The following is an 18001-nucleotide window of genomic DNA, read 5'->3' as shown; positions in this document are numbered from 1 at the left end:
TTACATCAGCATAATTTTGGAAACAATTTTCTTTTGCTAGGACATTGTAGGGGTTAAAAGTTGACTGGCGATTTCTCACTTTTCCAACAAAATTTACAAAACCATTTTTTTTTAGTGACCACCTCACATTTGAAGTGGGTTTGGGGGGGGGGGGGGTGTCAGTGTAACAGAAAATACCTAAAAGTGACAAGATTCTAAAAACTGCACCCCTCAAGGTGCGCAAAACCACATTCAAGAAGTTTATTAACCCTTCAGGTACTCCATGAGAGCTAAAGCAATGTGGAAGGAAAAAAATTAACATTTTACTTTTTTCACAAAAAATTTACTTTGGAACCAAGCTTTCCTTTATTTCCACAAGGGTATCAGGAGAAAAAGGCCACATAAATTGTTGTGCAAGTTCTCCTGAGTACGCTGATACCCCGTATGTGAGGGAAAGTCACTGTTTGGACGCATAACAGTGTTCAGAAGGGAGGGAGCACCGCTTGACTTTTTGAACGCAAAATTGTCAGGAATCAATGTTGGGTGCCATGTCATGTTTGAAGACCCCCTGATGTACCCAAACAGTGGAAACTCCCCCAATTCTAACTCCAACCCCTACACAGCCCTAACCCCAACCCCAGCCCTAGCCCAAACCTAATGGAAAGAAAAAATATATTTTATTATTTTTATCTATCTATGAGGGTGATAAAGGGGGGTTTGATTTACCATTTTTTTTTTATTTTGATCACTGCGATAGGGTCTATCACAGTGATCAAAATGAACCAATAGGAAAAATCTACTGTTGCGGGGTGCCAGCCGGCCGGCCTCGGCAGGCGCTTGCGTCCGCCATTTTCTTCCTGGAAGAAGACGCAGAGGGACACCGCAGGTACTTGGGGGGCTCGGGTAAAAGGAGAGAGAAATAAAAAGGTAATCAGACTTTTTTCTTGTCGCCATTATTCCGTGAAAAATGGTGATCGCAACACTGGGGTTGGTAAAAACTGACCCGAGTCATATTCTCCGGGGTAGACGAGAACCTGGAGATTTTCCGACACTGGGGGGTGGGGCTGGGGACTGCTATAACCTTATTTCTCAGTGCCGTTAAAAAGTGGCGCTAAGGAACAAGTACGCTTAACTGCTGCCGTTAAGGAGTTAAAGAAGCACTACCAAAGTATACACATACATCCACACGTATTAGTATTTAAGAGAAAAAAAAACAAAATGCAGAAGTAATGTGTGAAAAAAAATAAGTGCACCATTCCTGCTTCCATAGGAATTAAAAGGGTTACGTAGTAGTCGGGTGCTGCCGATCAGGTGCCCTCGATTACATGTTCACCGGTAAGTGCTGCCACCTTCATAAAAGCAGAAGTTTTTGCAGTTTCCTGGTCTTCACTCAGGCATGTGATGACACAATGCCGAGGAGGAATGATGATGATCTTATAGAAGGAACTGGTTCTGCCCATTCATCTGGGAAGGGTTATCAGCCAATTTACAAATTATTTCTACATTATTTCAAATCATTCTACAGTAAGAAAGACACGTTTCAGCAATTTTTGTTTTTATATATTTTTGTAAAAACTTGAAGTGTTTATGAGCTCCTTTGATGAACCCTCAACTGATCATGAATCACAAATCACTGCTACTAGAGGGAAAAAAAAATAATCTGCCCCCCAAGAGCACATGCATTGCATCACTGGTTGGAATACTGTATGTTATAGGACATAAGCGAGGCCCCCGGTGCTATGGGAACACAGAAATACCAACGACCTGCACCCGCACAGCCAATCACTTCACAAACATTAACAATCTCCCATCCACAGGGTTTTATAGGAGCTCCTCAACACTGCCCTGAGCTTGTCCCATCCCGTCGGCTTGCCATTGTAAAGACCGGACAGCACACAGACTCCGCTGACAACAGGTTGCACCCTCATAAAGTGCAAGGCCACTAGCAACACAGCCAGACACTTGTACCTCCGCTGCTGCATGCAATACAAACACACTGCAAAAGGTCAGCACTGCAGACATCAGGACGGCTAAGACTAATGTCATTTCATGGCTGCAGCCCTAAACGCAATCATTTCTGATTAACAATGCCATAATATCATGGAAATATGGCTGTAGCATGCGTATGGGGGTGGGGGGGGCCACTGGTTCTTAAATACATGCAAAGAGCCAATAAATGTGGCATATAAAAAGGTGTAAAATCAGGTACAATGTATGTGTGGAAGAAATACGCTCCAGCATTTTCTGCCTATAACCTTGGATACATGAAGATGAAGTGAGAGGGAGTAACCCAGTGACTCTAGAGGACATTAATAAACCAACCCAAAATATATTAAACCCTTAGGAGCAGTCAATTGCAAACCCAACAAAAAGCTGCAGGCAGGGAACTAACGGCGTTTACCTCTGGGTCTTGTGACACTGAAGTGTTGACCAAGGAAATGACGGCAAGTAAACCTTATAAAGGACCGCTTATCAACACAGGTCAATTCATATCTCGCTCACTGAAATGGCCTCTACCGATGGGAATACAATCTGTTCAGCGAGTTCATGAGCGGTCCATGTTCCAGAATTTATTAAAAGGGGTTGTCGGGCCTTGGGGTACAAGTCTGAAATCACTATGTGAAAGCAGACCTGTGAATCCTCACATTGTAAGCACCAAGAAGATGCTTGCAGGCCCATGACCGTAAGTATGCGATTTGCATACATGTATATATTGAGCAAGGCCAGATATAGTCTAGTTGGAATGTGGCCGGAATTATGCATATTGTACTCTTGTGGTCACACGACCTCCCGTTCCCGAAACCAGAGCATCCTCACTGTGCACACGATGTGAGGATTCTCAAGTCTGGAGTCACAGAAGCTGGACAATCCCTTTAAGGCAGGAGTGGAGAAAATGCGTCCCGCGATATCATCTGGTGCGGCCCGCAGCCACTTTGCCAGTTTTTTGGCCGCGGGCCCTTTAATTCTTCAGAGAACTTGGTTCCCATCACAATTGCATCTAATTAGCAAAGCACATGCGCTGAGTGACATCATGTCTCCGCCCACTCCTGGGGGGACTCGTTCCAGTGAGTGAACTGCTCGCAGTCAGAGGCGCCTCCTGCCGGCACCGCGGCTCCTGTGTGAGTACGTGCTGTGCCCCTCATGTCGGGCACCGCTCAGGATGGCAGTCGCTCTGCTGTCTAGTTCTGTCACCTTCCAGCTCTGAGGGGTCACTGCTATCCCTAGGAGGCAGCAGCTGGTGTGTGGAGGCGTATTGCCTCCCCTCTGCCCAGATTTGTATCCATGGTCAGCTCCAAACCAGGGCCAGGTGGCTCTGTAGTGGCATTGCCAGATCATAGACCAATTTGGATATGAATAGTGCTCAAGGTAGTCATTAGGTATTGCTCACCATAGGCAGCAATGGCCACTCTGGGAGCCTCTGTGCCAGCTGCTGCTGTACTCTGTATTTTGTGCACCCTCCCAGCCAAAGCAAAGGGGAGAATGTCTCAGCCTGGTAAGGGAGATAAGAGGAGCCCAAATTCTTGAGTTTGCACGGTGCAAATGCAAAATCCTCCTGGTGCATATGAGAGTGCAGGAGTGCAGGCAGCTGGGGGCCAGTGCATTAGTAAGTTTGAGCCTTGCCTGCTGCAGATGCATTTCCTGTTTGCTGGCTGCCCTTCTGCAGAGTTCCTGCAAGGCAGGGCTTCCATGCAACATGTCTGGAGATCACCACTCTTAGTGCAAGCTGACATGGCTGCACTGGCATGCATCATGTACTGTCTGCAAAAACTGCACAGCCCACTGCATCTTGTCAGTCAGCAAGCAACTGGTTAAAAATTCCATGCACGCTTAATTTAATATTTTTCTCTTTTTATATTGCATTTTTTTCATGGTTACAGCTTTAGGCATTTATTACTTAGCATTTTTCTTATTTTTTCATGCTCATTTGTGATTTTATTTTGCAAAGTTGCAAATTATTTCTTGTGCACTTTTATATTTGCAGGCTTTTTACTATCATTTTTTAAATATATATTTTTTTTTATAATTTTGCAGTTGCATTTTTTTCTTGCAAGTTATTTTGTATTTGCATTTTACTGACTGATGCAAGCTTAGAAAACCAGTTGGGAGTAGCAACATCATCAATACCTCCCAACATAGCAGGCCTCACCAAGAGAAGTCCTTCCAGCCATCACATTAGGTGGGAGTTATTTAAAGGGAACCTGTCACCAGGTTTGGCCGATACGAGTTATGGCCACTGCCTTTCGGGGCTGATGTGTAGTATTCTATATTGCTGTATATCTGCCCCCAATCCGATCTGTAATAGAAGAAAAATAACTTTTTTTTTTATTCACATGGGGGCGGTCCGGTCCGATGGGCGTTGCTGGTCCTGGTGCGGTGCCTCCCATCTTCTTACGATCCCAGTCCCTCCTTCTTGCTTCATGTGGATGACGCATCCCTGCATCATCCACAGTCTCCCCGGAATCATGCTCCTGCGCAGGAGTACTTATCTGCCCTGTTGAGGGCAGAGCAAAGTCCAGCAGTGCGCAGGTGCCGGGAAACGTCAGAGGCCCAGCCGCACTGCAGGACGTTGTTCTGCCCTCAACAGGGCAGATAAGTACACCTGCGCAGGAGCGCGATTCCGGGGAGACTGTGTGGATGATGCAGGGATGCGTCATCCACATGAAACAAACAGGAGTACTGGGATCGTAAGAAGATGGGAGGTTCAGGAATAGGACCAGTGACGTCCATCGGACCAGACTGCCCCCAGGTGAGTATAAGTTATTTTTCTTCTCTTACAGGTCGGATCGGGGGCAGCATTATAGAACTCTGTATATCAGCCCTGAAAGGCTGTGGCCGTAACTCGTATTGACCAAAGCTGGTGACAGGTTCCCTTTAAATGTTTGAATAAATATTAAGTTAATAATTTTATACAGCCCCCGAACGCCTTTATAAAATTCCAAATGGCCCTTGGCCGAAAAAAGGTTAAGGAAAGGCTCAAACGTTTTTACGCCATAACTGTGAAGGATATCAGGTATACATTCTTATACGAGTCATCTTGTGACACCTGATAAGGCTTTTTTTTTTTCTGTGTGTCGAGCAGTAATTTTCATTGGTACCATTTTAACATTTTGGGGTGCTATGTTTTGATTTTTGATCAGCTTTTTATTGCATTTCTGGGAATTTAAGTGACTGCAAAACAGTAATTCTGGCTTTCAATATTTTTTTCCTGCTTTACGACATCTAGGCTCCCATTCTTTCATCGGCATCCAACAATGATATTGCGTGGGGGGCTTTGGGTGACTGGCGCAAGAATGGTTCCATAACAATCACTACCCTTAAAGGGAACCTGATTGGTGATACGTGGGCAGAATGCATCAGACACTGGCTGTACGATCACAGCCATGTATGTTTGACTCTAAAACGCTGCTGTATTTCAGAGAACAACATACTTGTGATAGCTGCTGGGGACAGAGGTCGTGCAGGCGTGTATAGGCTAAGGCTTGTCAGTCACTGTCAGCAGGCAGGGTGAAGCCACCAGGGACAGACCTGTACAACTAATGCACACCGTGCTGCTCAATCCCCGACAGCTATTAAAAGCACATTTTTCTCTGAAATATCAGAGTGTTTTGGAGTCAAACATACGTGGCTGTGATTGTACAGCCAGTGGCAGATATACGCTGCCCACGGTTTGTGCAGCATGTATCAGGGGTCAGAGACGATTTCCACTTAACAAACCTGTTTCACAAACATTTTTTGGCTCTCTGCCGCTGCTTTGGTCTCTGTGCACAATGCACATCATCACTACAGCCATACACTGAGTCCAACTGCTCAGCGCCGCCACTGGACCTGGGGAGGGCAAATATGGTCTTTTGGTAACTTGCATGTACAAAAGCAATTGGGGACTAGTTTTGTTATAAAACAAAACCCATATAATTGATAAAGCAGCAAAGATCATGGCTCCATCTGGCCCCAAATTAAAGTACCGTATGTGCTCCACATCAAAGCCAAGTAATCATCCAAAGCCAATTATAAAGACAGTGGCTATTTGGATATCAAAGCCATTGTGCATAACGATTTAATAGAATGTAAGGGAGGGAAAAAAAAAATCAAAATTCATGTAAAAGTGGTGATTACATAGAAATTAAAAAAAAAACAAAAAAAACAGAAGTGAGGCAGACAAGAAAAAAAAAAAAAAAAACAATAAATAGGGAAGCAATTGACGGTGTTTGTCCCACAAATTACCACCCATTTACAGAGTAGGTAATAAGTATCAGATCATTGGGGGGCACTGTGCTTTTGGCCCCACCAGACCCATATACAATGAATAAGAAGTGAGAGCACGCATGGATAACAGCCCCAACCGTTCAAACAGGGGACACAAGATCCCTATTCTCATAGCATTGGAACGCCCAGCGATCAGACACTTATATTCTGTATAGCATGTGATTGTGGGACTACTGCTTAAATGATGCGATATTAAAAAGGGAACCTGAAAGTAAGATTAACCCTACAATCACAAATATGAACATGCAGGTCTTTGAAATGTATATCCATTGACACCTTTATGTCTTCTATGGTTTGTTGCATTCCTGACAAAGTAGAGTTTTAATCTAAATGTCAATGAGACGCTAAGTGCTCTGGGCGTGACCGAGCACTTCAGCAAGCCTCTGCTTCCTGAGGTTGTTTTACCACGATTGAGAGGTCACTGCGGGACACCAGGAGAGGAAATCAGACAGTAAGCTATCAATCAAGCTAAAGAGGCCGCTTCTGGATGGCAAAACAACCTCAGGAGGCAGGGGCTTGGGAAGTGCTCTGTCACACCCAAAGCACTTAATGTCTAAATTGATTATCAGATGGATGAAAATTAAAATGAACTGTTAAAAGTATTTTCTCGGCAATGCAAAGGTTTATGATGGATTTGTATGTCACAGATCGGGAGTGCTAAAATATGCGGTTTGGGGGCCAATGATCTTGCTGACAGATATCCGTTAAGCTGATTTATAATCACTATCAAATGTAGTTATTTCCATAATAAAAATGAAATTTTTACCACTCAACTAATTTGTGCTGTAAAGTACATGAAACGTGAGGACACAGCAACTACATACACACAGCTTGACAAATATAGCCATTATGTTAGAAGACCCGCTCTGCAGCCCACCAAGAAGCAGTGACATCACCCGAGTGAGTAATTCAGTGACGAGCCAGCTCCGAAACACATCGTGTATTATCATCAGGTTGTTTAAGACACAAAGAGCAAGATCCCGAGAACTGTAAAACCTTGTGGAGTGGAGTTATGGAGGACACACAGCTCACAGTGATGTGCGGGGGAAGTACAAGACCCCATCACATCTGCTCCCTCAAATGTTAGTCTTTTTAAAAAAAAAAAAAAAAAACACACAAGTTAGAAACACTGATCTGAGACACGTTCTGCCAAAAGGAGGGATAAACAGGTACAACATACGCCCCGCTCATCCAAATAACGAGAGCAAGACAATGCACGGTGATCTGAGAGTATACCTTGGGATTGTAATACATTTGGTACTGCTGTTCTGCATTGTGATTGCCTTTTCGAGTTCATCCAGTTGTCCGGTCTTTTTCAGCTTTTTCACCAAGCTCTTCACCGCCTTCTCGCACCATTTTTCTTCCTGGCCGTTCTGCTCCCCGCCGCCAGCTCCTGTGGTGCCACTTGCTGACTTTTTCCATCCGAGGAGACGTTTCACAACGGGAGGCGTAAAGGGCAATATGGAGGACATAATGGTGCAGGTTCAACTCGCGTCTGACCTAAAAGGGATAGAGCGAATATTATGTGAATTGCTCAGACAACGACCTGGACCACAAAATATTTAATTGTAGTGGAAACTAACAATGGCGAAAGTCACTAAGTATCTAGGAAAAAAAACAAACAGTCTAATAGTTCATTAACACAAGACTGACAACGTGTATGCTGCACGGGCGATGGAAAGATCCTATTAACGATTGCTATGCCCCCATCAGCTGAAGCCACTGATCACCTAATGCGTATGGGCGCATCCTAATCCTCCCCATTCGACAGATAAGACATGATGGATGCAAGTGGTGGCTCCACTCTTAAGACCACCCAGCACATTAGACTAAATCTGGCCAAACTCGCAGATATCAGCAAGATGGGGGCCTCTAGACTCTCCCCCAAAAGATGTCAGTTCTTAAGATATCTATGACCAATACCGTATATATCCTCGAAACCTTCATCACATCAGACTCAATCTTCTCCTATTAACAATGGAAAGGAAAACCATTTCTCAAAGGGAGCCGAGCTGCGGGTACATAATCAATGCAAGAAAACCGTAAGAAAGCTGCCGCCTCGCATCCATCTCACAGAACCAAGAAGATGATTCACTTGGAAACTTGGTCACTAATTTAGTTCACAGAAAACAAGCAGTTGAAGGCTCAGGCGCTCGAGAAGACCACACCGGCTCCCTCCAGCCGACCACACAGGCTCTTCTAGACTGTGTAGATTATGTGGATCCTTGAAGATGAGCAGCTTTCCCATTGCAATGATGCTTGCTTTCTTTCCTGCATAGGTGCATGCTAACGTATGGCTGGTGAACAAGTCCCTTGTTCTGTGCAATCATTATTAAGTCTCTCCAGCTCTACAAAACCAATAGATACTTAGCATGATGAGAGATCAGCGGGGGCGGGCCAAGAATCACCCTGCAAACCTCCCAAGACATCAACTGATTGAAGAGGGTGCTATAGTAAGCGTTGGTTACAGCTCTGTACATTTATTGAGTAGGCAGACAAGAAAATAGGAAAATCTGATACTGATGGTCATCCTTAAAAGGATTGTCCCCATTCTGTCAGGGTATAATGACATCACAGCTGGAGGTGGACCCGCGTGGGAGGGTGGGGGACTCCACAATAGGAGCCACATAGGAAAGCTGCCCATAGCCAGTCATGTCACACTACACTCCTCTGCAGGGACTGCTGCAATGTAACTCACTCAGGATTATTCATTTAGTCCATGCACTTTATTAGCGTGACTATTCCAGAAAAACCGACAACCAGTCCTTTCAATGGTGTTGTCAGGTAGCAAGTCCATATTAACCAGTCTCAATAACTCAGCTTATAGTAGATCCGATAGTGAAGTGAGGAGGAAAGAATACCGTAGGGCAATATATTTTGAATGGGGTGAAAGGGGGGTGATTTAAACTTTAATTTTTTTTATATATTTTTTTTTATTTTTTTTACTTTTGCCATGCTTCAATAGCCTCCATGGGAGGCTAGAAGCTGCCATAGCACGATAGCTTCTGATACACAGAGGCGATGCTCAGATCGCCTCTATGTAGCAGAATTACCGCATTGCTATGAGCGCTGACCACAGGGTGGCGCTCATAGCAATCCAGCATCAACAACCATGGAGGTCTCAAGGAGACCTCTGGTTATGCCGACGAACCGATGATCCCCGATCACGTGACGGGGGTCAGCGGTGCGCGTATTTACGGCCCGATGGCCGGAAGCGCGTGTTAAATGTCGCTGGCAGAGTTTGAAAGCAGCATTTAACTAGTTAATAGCTGCAGGTGGATCGCGATTCCACCCGCGCCTATTGCGGACACATGTCAGCTGTTGAAAACAGCTGACATGTCCCGGCTTTGATGCGGGCTCACCGCCGGAGCCCACATCAAAGCGTGGATGCTGCCATCGGACTTACTATCCCGTCCGATAACACTCCCCCCCACCACCCGATCAGCTGGCAGCAGCACTATGTAAACACTGCATGGACTGACACAGCACCACTCGCTGTGTAGTGGCCGCTCTCAAGCACTGCAGCTCAGATCCTATTAAACTGAATAGGCCCCTACAACCTGAAGAAGAGTCATCAAAACATTTCTGTAGTGGACAAACCCTTTCAGGAGTATCTCCCAAATATCTGAGAAAAAAAAAAAAAAAAATGGCAAAATAGACTTGAGCTAATGGCATCTCAGTCCTATTCATGTGAACGCAGGCAAAGCCATACAGAATATTAATGAAGTATCCTTTAAAAAAAAAAAGTTACACAGCTTCATTTCTTCATTCTGAAAGTCAAAAATTGGAAGGACAGATCATCAATATGCAAGTCCTGAAACACAACTTAATTGTGAAACGAGGCAAAATAGAAAGAAATGAAGGGATAATTGCACGGGATATATTTATATATAATTTTTCCTGCATTTTTTGTTTAATGGTCTTTCAATTCACAATAAATCTACAAAACCTTCATGAACAGAATTCTGCATTCGGCAGCTAAATATCCCACAAACAGAAAAGAACTTTTTCAAAGGAGAAATTTAAAAAAAAAAAACAAACCTGGGGTAATATCGTGACAAAACCAAGACTTGCACATTTCCCCCATTGTACAAGACTTGCACATTTCCCCCATTGTACTCAAGTGTCACATACAAGACTTCCCCTCCACTCAGGAAGAGAGTCAATCTGTTATTTCTATTATACCATGACATAAAAATACCAAACATAACACATTCTTGTGGGGGAAGAATAACGCTGCGGAGAAATGTAAGACGGTAACATTTCCACTTAAGGTGTCTGAACCACACAAAAAAACAAAAAAAAACAAAGGGCCAGTGCAATCTGAGGGAAGGCGATGGATTTGTGCTATTATCTGACAGCAGCAAATATCACTTCTAGATCTACACTTTACAGCAGCCTACAGGCCATGACATCTGCACTAGGCCCACCATTCTGTGTAGTTACCTTACTAAAGAGGCATTCCCATCAGGGCTGTGGAGTCGGTAAGCCAAACCTGCGACTCCGACTCCTCAATTTCCCTTACACCGACTCCAACTCCCACATATATTGCTTATATTTAAGTGAAAAATTTATTGTAGTACAATGTGAACATCAGACATTTAATCATTTCTATGATCCAATAATCAAGATATTTTGATAGAACATAATATCTATTTATTGGAATACAACTTTAGAACACAAAAACTGTAATAAATTGTAAATATGTAATACACTGTATAATATCGATTACGTACATACGGACAGACCAAAGTTTGGACACACCTCATTCAAAAAGTTTTCTTTATTTTCATGACTATGAAAATTGTAGATTCACTCTGAAGGCATCAAAACAATGAATAAACACATGTGGAATTACATAATTAACAAAAAAGTGTGAAACAACTGAAAATATGTCTTATATTCTAGGTTCTTCAAAGTAGCCGCCTTTTGCTTTGATTACTGCTTTGCACACTCTTGGCGAGCTTCAAGAGGTTGTCACCGGAAATGATCTTCCAACAGTCTTGAAGGAGTTCCCAGAGATGCTTAGCACTTGTTGGCTCTTTTGCCTTCACTCTACGGTCCAGCTCACCCCAAACCATCTCGATTGGGTTCAGGTCTGGTGACTGTGGAGGCCAGGTCATCTGGTGTAGCACCCCATCACTCTCCTTCTTGGTCAAATAGCCCTTACACAGCCTGGAGGTGTGTTTGGGGTCATTGTCCTGTTGAAAAATAAATTATGGTCCAACTAAACACAAACTGGATGGAATAGCATGCCGCTGCAAGATGCTGTGGTAGCCATGCTGCTTCAGTATGCCTTCAATTTTGAATAAATCACCAACAGTGTCACCAGCAAAGCACCCCCCACACCATCACACCTCCTCCTCCATGCTTCACGGTGGGAACCGGGCATGTAGAGTCCATCCGTTCACCTTTTCTGCGTCGCACAAAGACACGGTGGTTGGAACCAAAGATCTCAAATTTGGACTCATCAGACCAAAGAACAGATTTCCACTGGTCTAATGTCCATTCCTTGTGTTCTTTAGCCCAAACAAGTCTCTTCTGCTTGTTGCCTGTCCTTAGGAGTGGTTTCCTAGCAGCTATTTTACCATGAAAGCCTGGTGCAGAAAGTCTCCTCTTACCAGTTGTTGTAGAGATGTGTCTGCTGCTAGAACTCTGTGTGCCATTGACCTGGTCTCTAATCTGAGCTGCTGTTAACCTGCGATTTCTGAGGCTGGTGACTAGGATGAACTTATCCTCCGCAGTAGAGGTGACTCTTGGTCTTCCTTTCCTGGGGAGGTCCTCATGTAAGCCAGTTTCTTTGTAGCACTTGATGGTTTTTGCCACTGCACTTGGGGCCCCTTTCAAAGTTTTCCCAATTTTTCGGACTGACTGACCTTCATTTCTTAAAGTAATGATGGCCACTCGTTTTTCTTTACTTAGAATTTGTATTATGGCAAGAAAAAAGCAGCTAACAGTCTATTCAGTAGGACTATCAGCTGTGTATCCACCAGACTTCTGCACAACACAACTGATGGTCCCAATCCCATTTATAAGGCAAGAAATCCCACTTATTAAACCTGACAGGGCACACCTGTGAAGTGAAAACCATTTCCGGTGACAACCTCTTGAAGCTCATCAAGAATCATAGAATCATAGAATCGTAGAGTTGGAAGGGACCTCCTGGGCCATCTGGTCCAACCCCCAAGAATGCCAAGAGTGTGCAAAGCAGTAATCAAAGCAAAAGGTGGCTACTTTGAAGAACCTAGAATAAAAGACACAGTATTTTCAGTTGTTTCACACTTTTTTGTTAATCATATAATTCCACACGTGTTAATTCATAGTTTTGATGCCTTCAGAGTGAATCTACAATTTTCATAGTCATGAAAATAATGAAAACGCTTTGATTGAGGTGTGTCCAAACTTTTGGTCTGTAATATATATATATATATATATATATACACATACACACACACATACACAAAAAGCCTTATCTCGGCTAAGATAAAGCCTAGATCATCAGGCTACATTCACACTGTGGGTGTAGCCAGGTTCAAACCTTGGGGGGGGGGGGGCAGAACCTCATACTGTTCCGCAGAATTTCACACTGCACACCTCAGCTGCTGCAGAGCCTCATACTTCACACCCCTACACTTGAAAATAAAGCCTGCACCATAAGAAGATGTGGTGATGAATGCAGTCTATTTATTCCAACTATCAATTGATGTTGATGTGTTACTGAAGACGAGCAATGCCTGTCCTGGGTGTTCTTTGGGGCAGCTATGAGGTGTACCTGACTGGTTCTTAAAAAAAAAAAAGGAGTGTTAGTCTGTGTGCTATCCGGCTTTCATTCCTTTTGGTACAGATATGATATAGATAGACAGATATGGATAAATGGATATATAGATAGAGCAGATTTCTAATCTGCTTTTGATATTGAAAACATTATATATGAGCTCAAAAACCTTTCAGGTGATGCGATTTTTTAAAAAGCTGATCGGCTTTTGCAACTGAAAAACGTATCCTCAAAAATGCAGGAAAAACGCTGTGTGTGAATGTAGCCTTAGATCAGGAATAGAACAGTCATTTATAGGACATTTCATAACTTTTCCAAATTCCTATGAAAAAATATTCAGCACATTCTGCATTGAACTACTGTACCCAATTTATTATATGTTTTAGGAGTCGGAGTCGGTCCATTTTATACCGACTCCAACTCCACAGCCCTGATTTCAATAATGTGAATTGTTAGAATAAGTCGTGATGTTATGACACATGGGGTTCTGGACTCTGTGACCCCACTAATGCTGAGAATTAAGGGCCAAAGTGGTGGCATAAATCTGCGCCCCATCACTGTACTTCAATACAGGGCACTGGCCGTCGTCCGCTGTGCAGGGAAATGCATCCGGCCATTCAGGTGAGTGGGACTTGGCTGCAGCCCCCTGCACAGCTGGGCGTCCAAGAATCTCCATGTGAAAGAAATATATCATCACTTTACAAGATGGGAGAACCTATTCAGCCCTGCATACAATATAATGAACAAACTCAGTTGATAAAAGGGCATGGTGATATAATGGGGGTCAGATTTAACTTCGACACTACATAAAAAATATACTGCAAATACTGATGTGTTGGCAGGAAAAATGCAGCAAAAAATACATGCATTTTTCCCCAATCATCAATCAGTACGAACTATGTACTAGGAAACCTTTCACGTTTTGTGACAAATCGGTTCAGAAGAAAACGCAACAAAAAAAACAAGAGAAAACTGCAACGTGTGCATATACCCTAAACCTCCAGAGCTGCACTCACTATTCTGCTGGTGGGGTCACTGTGTACATACATTACTGATCCTGTACTGATCCTGAGTTACCTCCTGTTTTATACTCCAGAGCTGCACTCACTATTCTGCTGGTGCAGTCATTGTGTACATACATTACATTACTGATCCTGTACTGATCCTGAGTTACCTCCTATATTATACTCCAGAGCTGCACTCACTATTCTGCTGGTGCAGTCACTGTGTACATACATTACTGATCCTGTACTGATCCTGAGTTACATCCTGTATTAGGGTATGTGCACACATAGTTTTGTCTCTGCGGATTTTGTAGAGAAAACTGCAGGAAATCCGCAGGACAAAGTGCTGCGTTTTTTCTGCGGTTTTACACCTCATAATGGATGAGGTGTAAAACTGCAGCGTTTCTGCACCAAACAATTGACATGCTGCGTTTTGAAAACCGCAGCAAAACCGCGCGGAAAAAAACGCAGCATGTGCACAGCTTTTTTTTATTTCCATAGGAAATAAAGGTACTGTACAACGCAGCAGAATCTGCTGCGTTTCTGCAGAGCCAAAAACGCTGCGGAAACGCAGCAGAAACCGCAAAGTGTGCACATACCCTTATACCCCAGAGCTGCACTCACTATTCTGCTGGTGCAGTCACTGTGCACATACATTACATTACTGATCCTGAGTTACATCCTGTATTATACTCCAGAGCTGCACTCACTATTCTGCTGGCGGTCATAACAAGAAAATAACCGGGATAAGGAGAATATGATTCATGTCCCATATCTGATAAATGGAGCGGATGTCGAGCATGCACATCTCTGCTCCATTCAAAACAGGGATCTGCAATGTCTAGCAAAGGCTTACCCCGCTCTCCCCATAGAGAATATGAGCACATTAGAAGGTAAAGACAAGTAATACATGTATAACAACCATATGTAAAGTAGAAATGACTAATTACTACATTATTAATGCCTCGAGGGACTGGGGCACACGCAAGCAAAAAACTTAAGGGACGTGCTGGGTCACACGAGGTCTCACACAGGTGTGCACCACACAGATGCTTCAGATACGGCTGCTTTCTCCTACAGAAAAGAAAACCACTAGAAACATTTGCACTGAGCAGCGGCTGCTCCCCCGTAATGCAATAATCCACCAACATGCCTGCATTAATTACTCTTATTCAGTGATAAATGCAATAGCCTGGAAAAGAAGCTACATACCTAGCCTGTGAGGAAGGACACAGCATGGCTCGTGTGGGCGCTTTCTCAAGATGAACATCTCTGGGTTTACTAGGGGAACATCGAGTGCAGACGCATTGATTGAGACTAGATCATTTTCTGCCAATAAGTCCCCCTTGGCATAGAGTCTGGGGGGAGGGCAGATCCAGGAATGTAAACAGTGGGGGATGGGAGAGCTACAATCTCTGCTATAGATCCAGTAATGCACGTCCTGTGCGTAGTACAACATCCTGTGTGTCCTACAACGAAGGTGAGAATAATCCTCCGACAAGTCCTATAGGTTTATAAGACGAGGGCTACAGCTTTGGCACCCCCAAAAACTACCAATATAAAGATTCAAAAACGTTCAACAGAGTTGTATGCAAGAGAGGGCACGGATAGAACCTGTCACCGTGTCTTAGCACATCTCAGACGATTACTTAAGTGGATTAAGACCCCTATTACTTGAAAACAAAAGCAGTCAAACTGAATTCTGGACCTTAGAAATCGCAGGATTCAGGCTCCCTAATATTTAGAGACACTGAAGATGCACATAAGGTGGATGAGGGGAGTAACCATTTCTCAACCTCGCATGCGCATCAGCAGTAATACGTAATAAAAGAAAATCAAGCCCGAAGAGCTAGCAATCCATTCATGTAATCTGAGTTAGGGTGGGTATTGATAAAAAGATTTTCACGCAGTTTGCTGCTTCAGTGTTTTTAGACTTTTATTGACATATGTCATGTGTATGGAAAAACTCAATATTTACAGAGTTGACCCCCTGGCATGTCGTCCTGGGAGCAGGGCAAAACCCTGACTAACGGCAACCCATTATTACCGAATTTATCTTACATATAAATTCTTTATCACTATGTCTATAGAGTGCGAGAAGAAACCGGATAACCCGGATTAACTCACACAAACACGGGGAGAACATACAAACTACTTGCAGATGTTGTCCTTTGTGGGATTTGAGCCCAGGACACCAGGTTAATAACTTTTTCCCAGTCCTCTGCAGTCTAATCCATGTACTTCCTGCAGGTACTTTCTCTGATGAAGCCCTCTTCAGACTGTTGGGGATATCTGGAAGAATGATTGTCCTGAGAAAAAAAGGTGAGCCTACTATGGACCTGCGCCTGCCAACAGTAAAGTCTCTTGAAAGTGACCATTCATGTGTGGGGGGCTTTTCATCCATTGAGGGGGCTCACGCACAATTTTGCCTAAGAACATTGCCATGAATAAAGAATGGGGTCAAAACATCCTTTGACAGAAACTTCTCCCAACCATCCAGGAGCAATACGATGACGAAGAATAAATGATTTTTCCAGCATCATGGAGACTAAATGTTGCAAGCAAAAAGTGACAATCAAGTGGCTTGGTGAGCAAAACATTTACATTTAGGGTCCATTTCCTGGAAACTCCCCAGATCTCAATCCCATTGAGAACCTATAGTCAAACCACAAAAAGCGAAAGATCAAACAAAACCTCACAAACTGTGATAAACTCCAAGCACTGATGAGACGAGAATGGACATCAGTCAGGATTTGGCCCAGGAGCGGATAGCCAACTGCCAGAAGCGAAGGGCAGAAGTCTTGAAAAATCAGAGTCAGCACAGGAAATATTGAGTCCTTATATACATGATGTATTTGTCAATGAAAGTATAAAAACGTATGAAATGCTGATAACTGCACTTGAGAAACCATAGAAACATCCGACCCCCAAAAAAAAAAATATAACACTGAAGCAGCAAACTTTGCAAAAACTAAAATTTGTCTAAAAAATTTTGCCCATGATAATTGCTGCAGAGAAAGATTGTTTTCTATTAGCAGGAACTTCTGAGGTTCACCCATAATTGCCATGGCCGACCGTGCTGATCAGAGTGCATACAGGACTCAGATCAGTCATCAGCCTGCAAGTCATGTCTCTGCAAAACAGCGATCCATAAACATACATGGATGTGAAGACACTGGACATCCAGATGAACGGGTTGTTGGTACAAAAGCAGACCAATGCTATCGCAGCATATACTAGTCCACAATCCCCTTAATTTTAAGTGTGCCCTGAAACTGCATTTATTCAGACTGGCCTATCGCCTCAACACATTAACCTAATCTATCCCTGTGTGGCACAGCCAAAAGTTTTACCATAAACAGGTTCCCCGCATCATGTTCCCACCAGGGCTGTGGAGTCGGTAAGCCACAGTTTCGACTCCGACTCTTGGATTTTATCAGGCTCCGACTCCGGCTCCTTCATAAATGGCCAATTCATAACAACAAATTTACTGTTGTAAAATATTAAACATCGTGCTTATTCAGTTTCTCACCATCATATAAGTAATCAGACCACTTAGAGCAAAAACTACATTTATTAGAATACAATTAGAATATAGCAAATAACTTTTATAAACTTTTCTAAACTCTAAGTAAATATGCAATAAACACTTTTATGCAGTTAATAAGAAGAAATCTATAAATTTGTCCTCAGAAAAAGTATTGCCTCTCTGAGATCCTCCTTCATGGATGCCCTCAAATCTGATCTAATTATTTTGAGAGCAGAGAACAACCTCTCTACACTAACTTGTGTTGGTGGCAAAGCAGTAACCACTCGGGCAACATCTCTGACAATGTCAGGATACAGAGGAATCGCTTGTTGCACTGTTATTTTTGATGAACGGTCAAATTTCTCAATTTCTTTTAGTGCACGTGAAAAATTCTGCTGAAATGTACTGGCTGTGTTCCTTGATGGGGATGACTCTTCTTCTATGCGGGAA

The 18001-nt window shown here is 43.3% G+C and overlaps 1 protein-coding gene across 3 annotated transcripts in view; it reads right to left on the bottom strand.

Annotated features, from left to right (window-relative positions):
• The window catches only part of SMAD2 (SMAD family member 2), a 42926-nt gene that overhangs the window by 18985 nt on the left and 5940 nt on the right, over positions 1–18001 (bottom strand). For 2 of the 3 annotated variants that reach the window (XM_073584757.1, XM_073584759.1), the window contains exon 2: positions 7480–7743. In XM_073584757.1, the coding sequence (XP_073440858.1) occupies positions 7480–7715 (236 nt within the window). In that variant the 5' untranslated portion in view covers positions 7716–7743. Of the gene's footprint in view, positions 1–7479; positions 7744–8166; positions 8256–18001 lie in introns of all 3 variants that reach the window. The other variant, XM_073584758.1, reaches the window with a different exon arrangement.

Source organism: Dendrobates tinctorius, unplaced genomic scaffold, assembly GCF_039654945.1.
Source record: "Dendrobates tinctorius isolate UK_male_01 unplaced genomic scaffold, ASM3965494v1 ptg000085l, whole genome shotgun sequence".
Lineage (NCBI taxonomy): Eukaryota > Metazoa > Chordata > Amphibia > Anura > Dendrobatidae > Dendrobates > Dendrobates tinctorius.
Note: the sequence above shows the minus strand (reverse complement) of the source record. Positions and strands in the feature narration are given on the sequence as shown.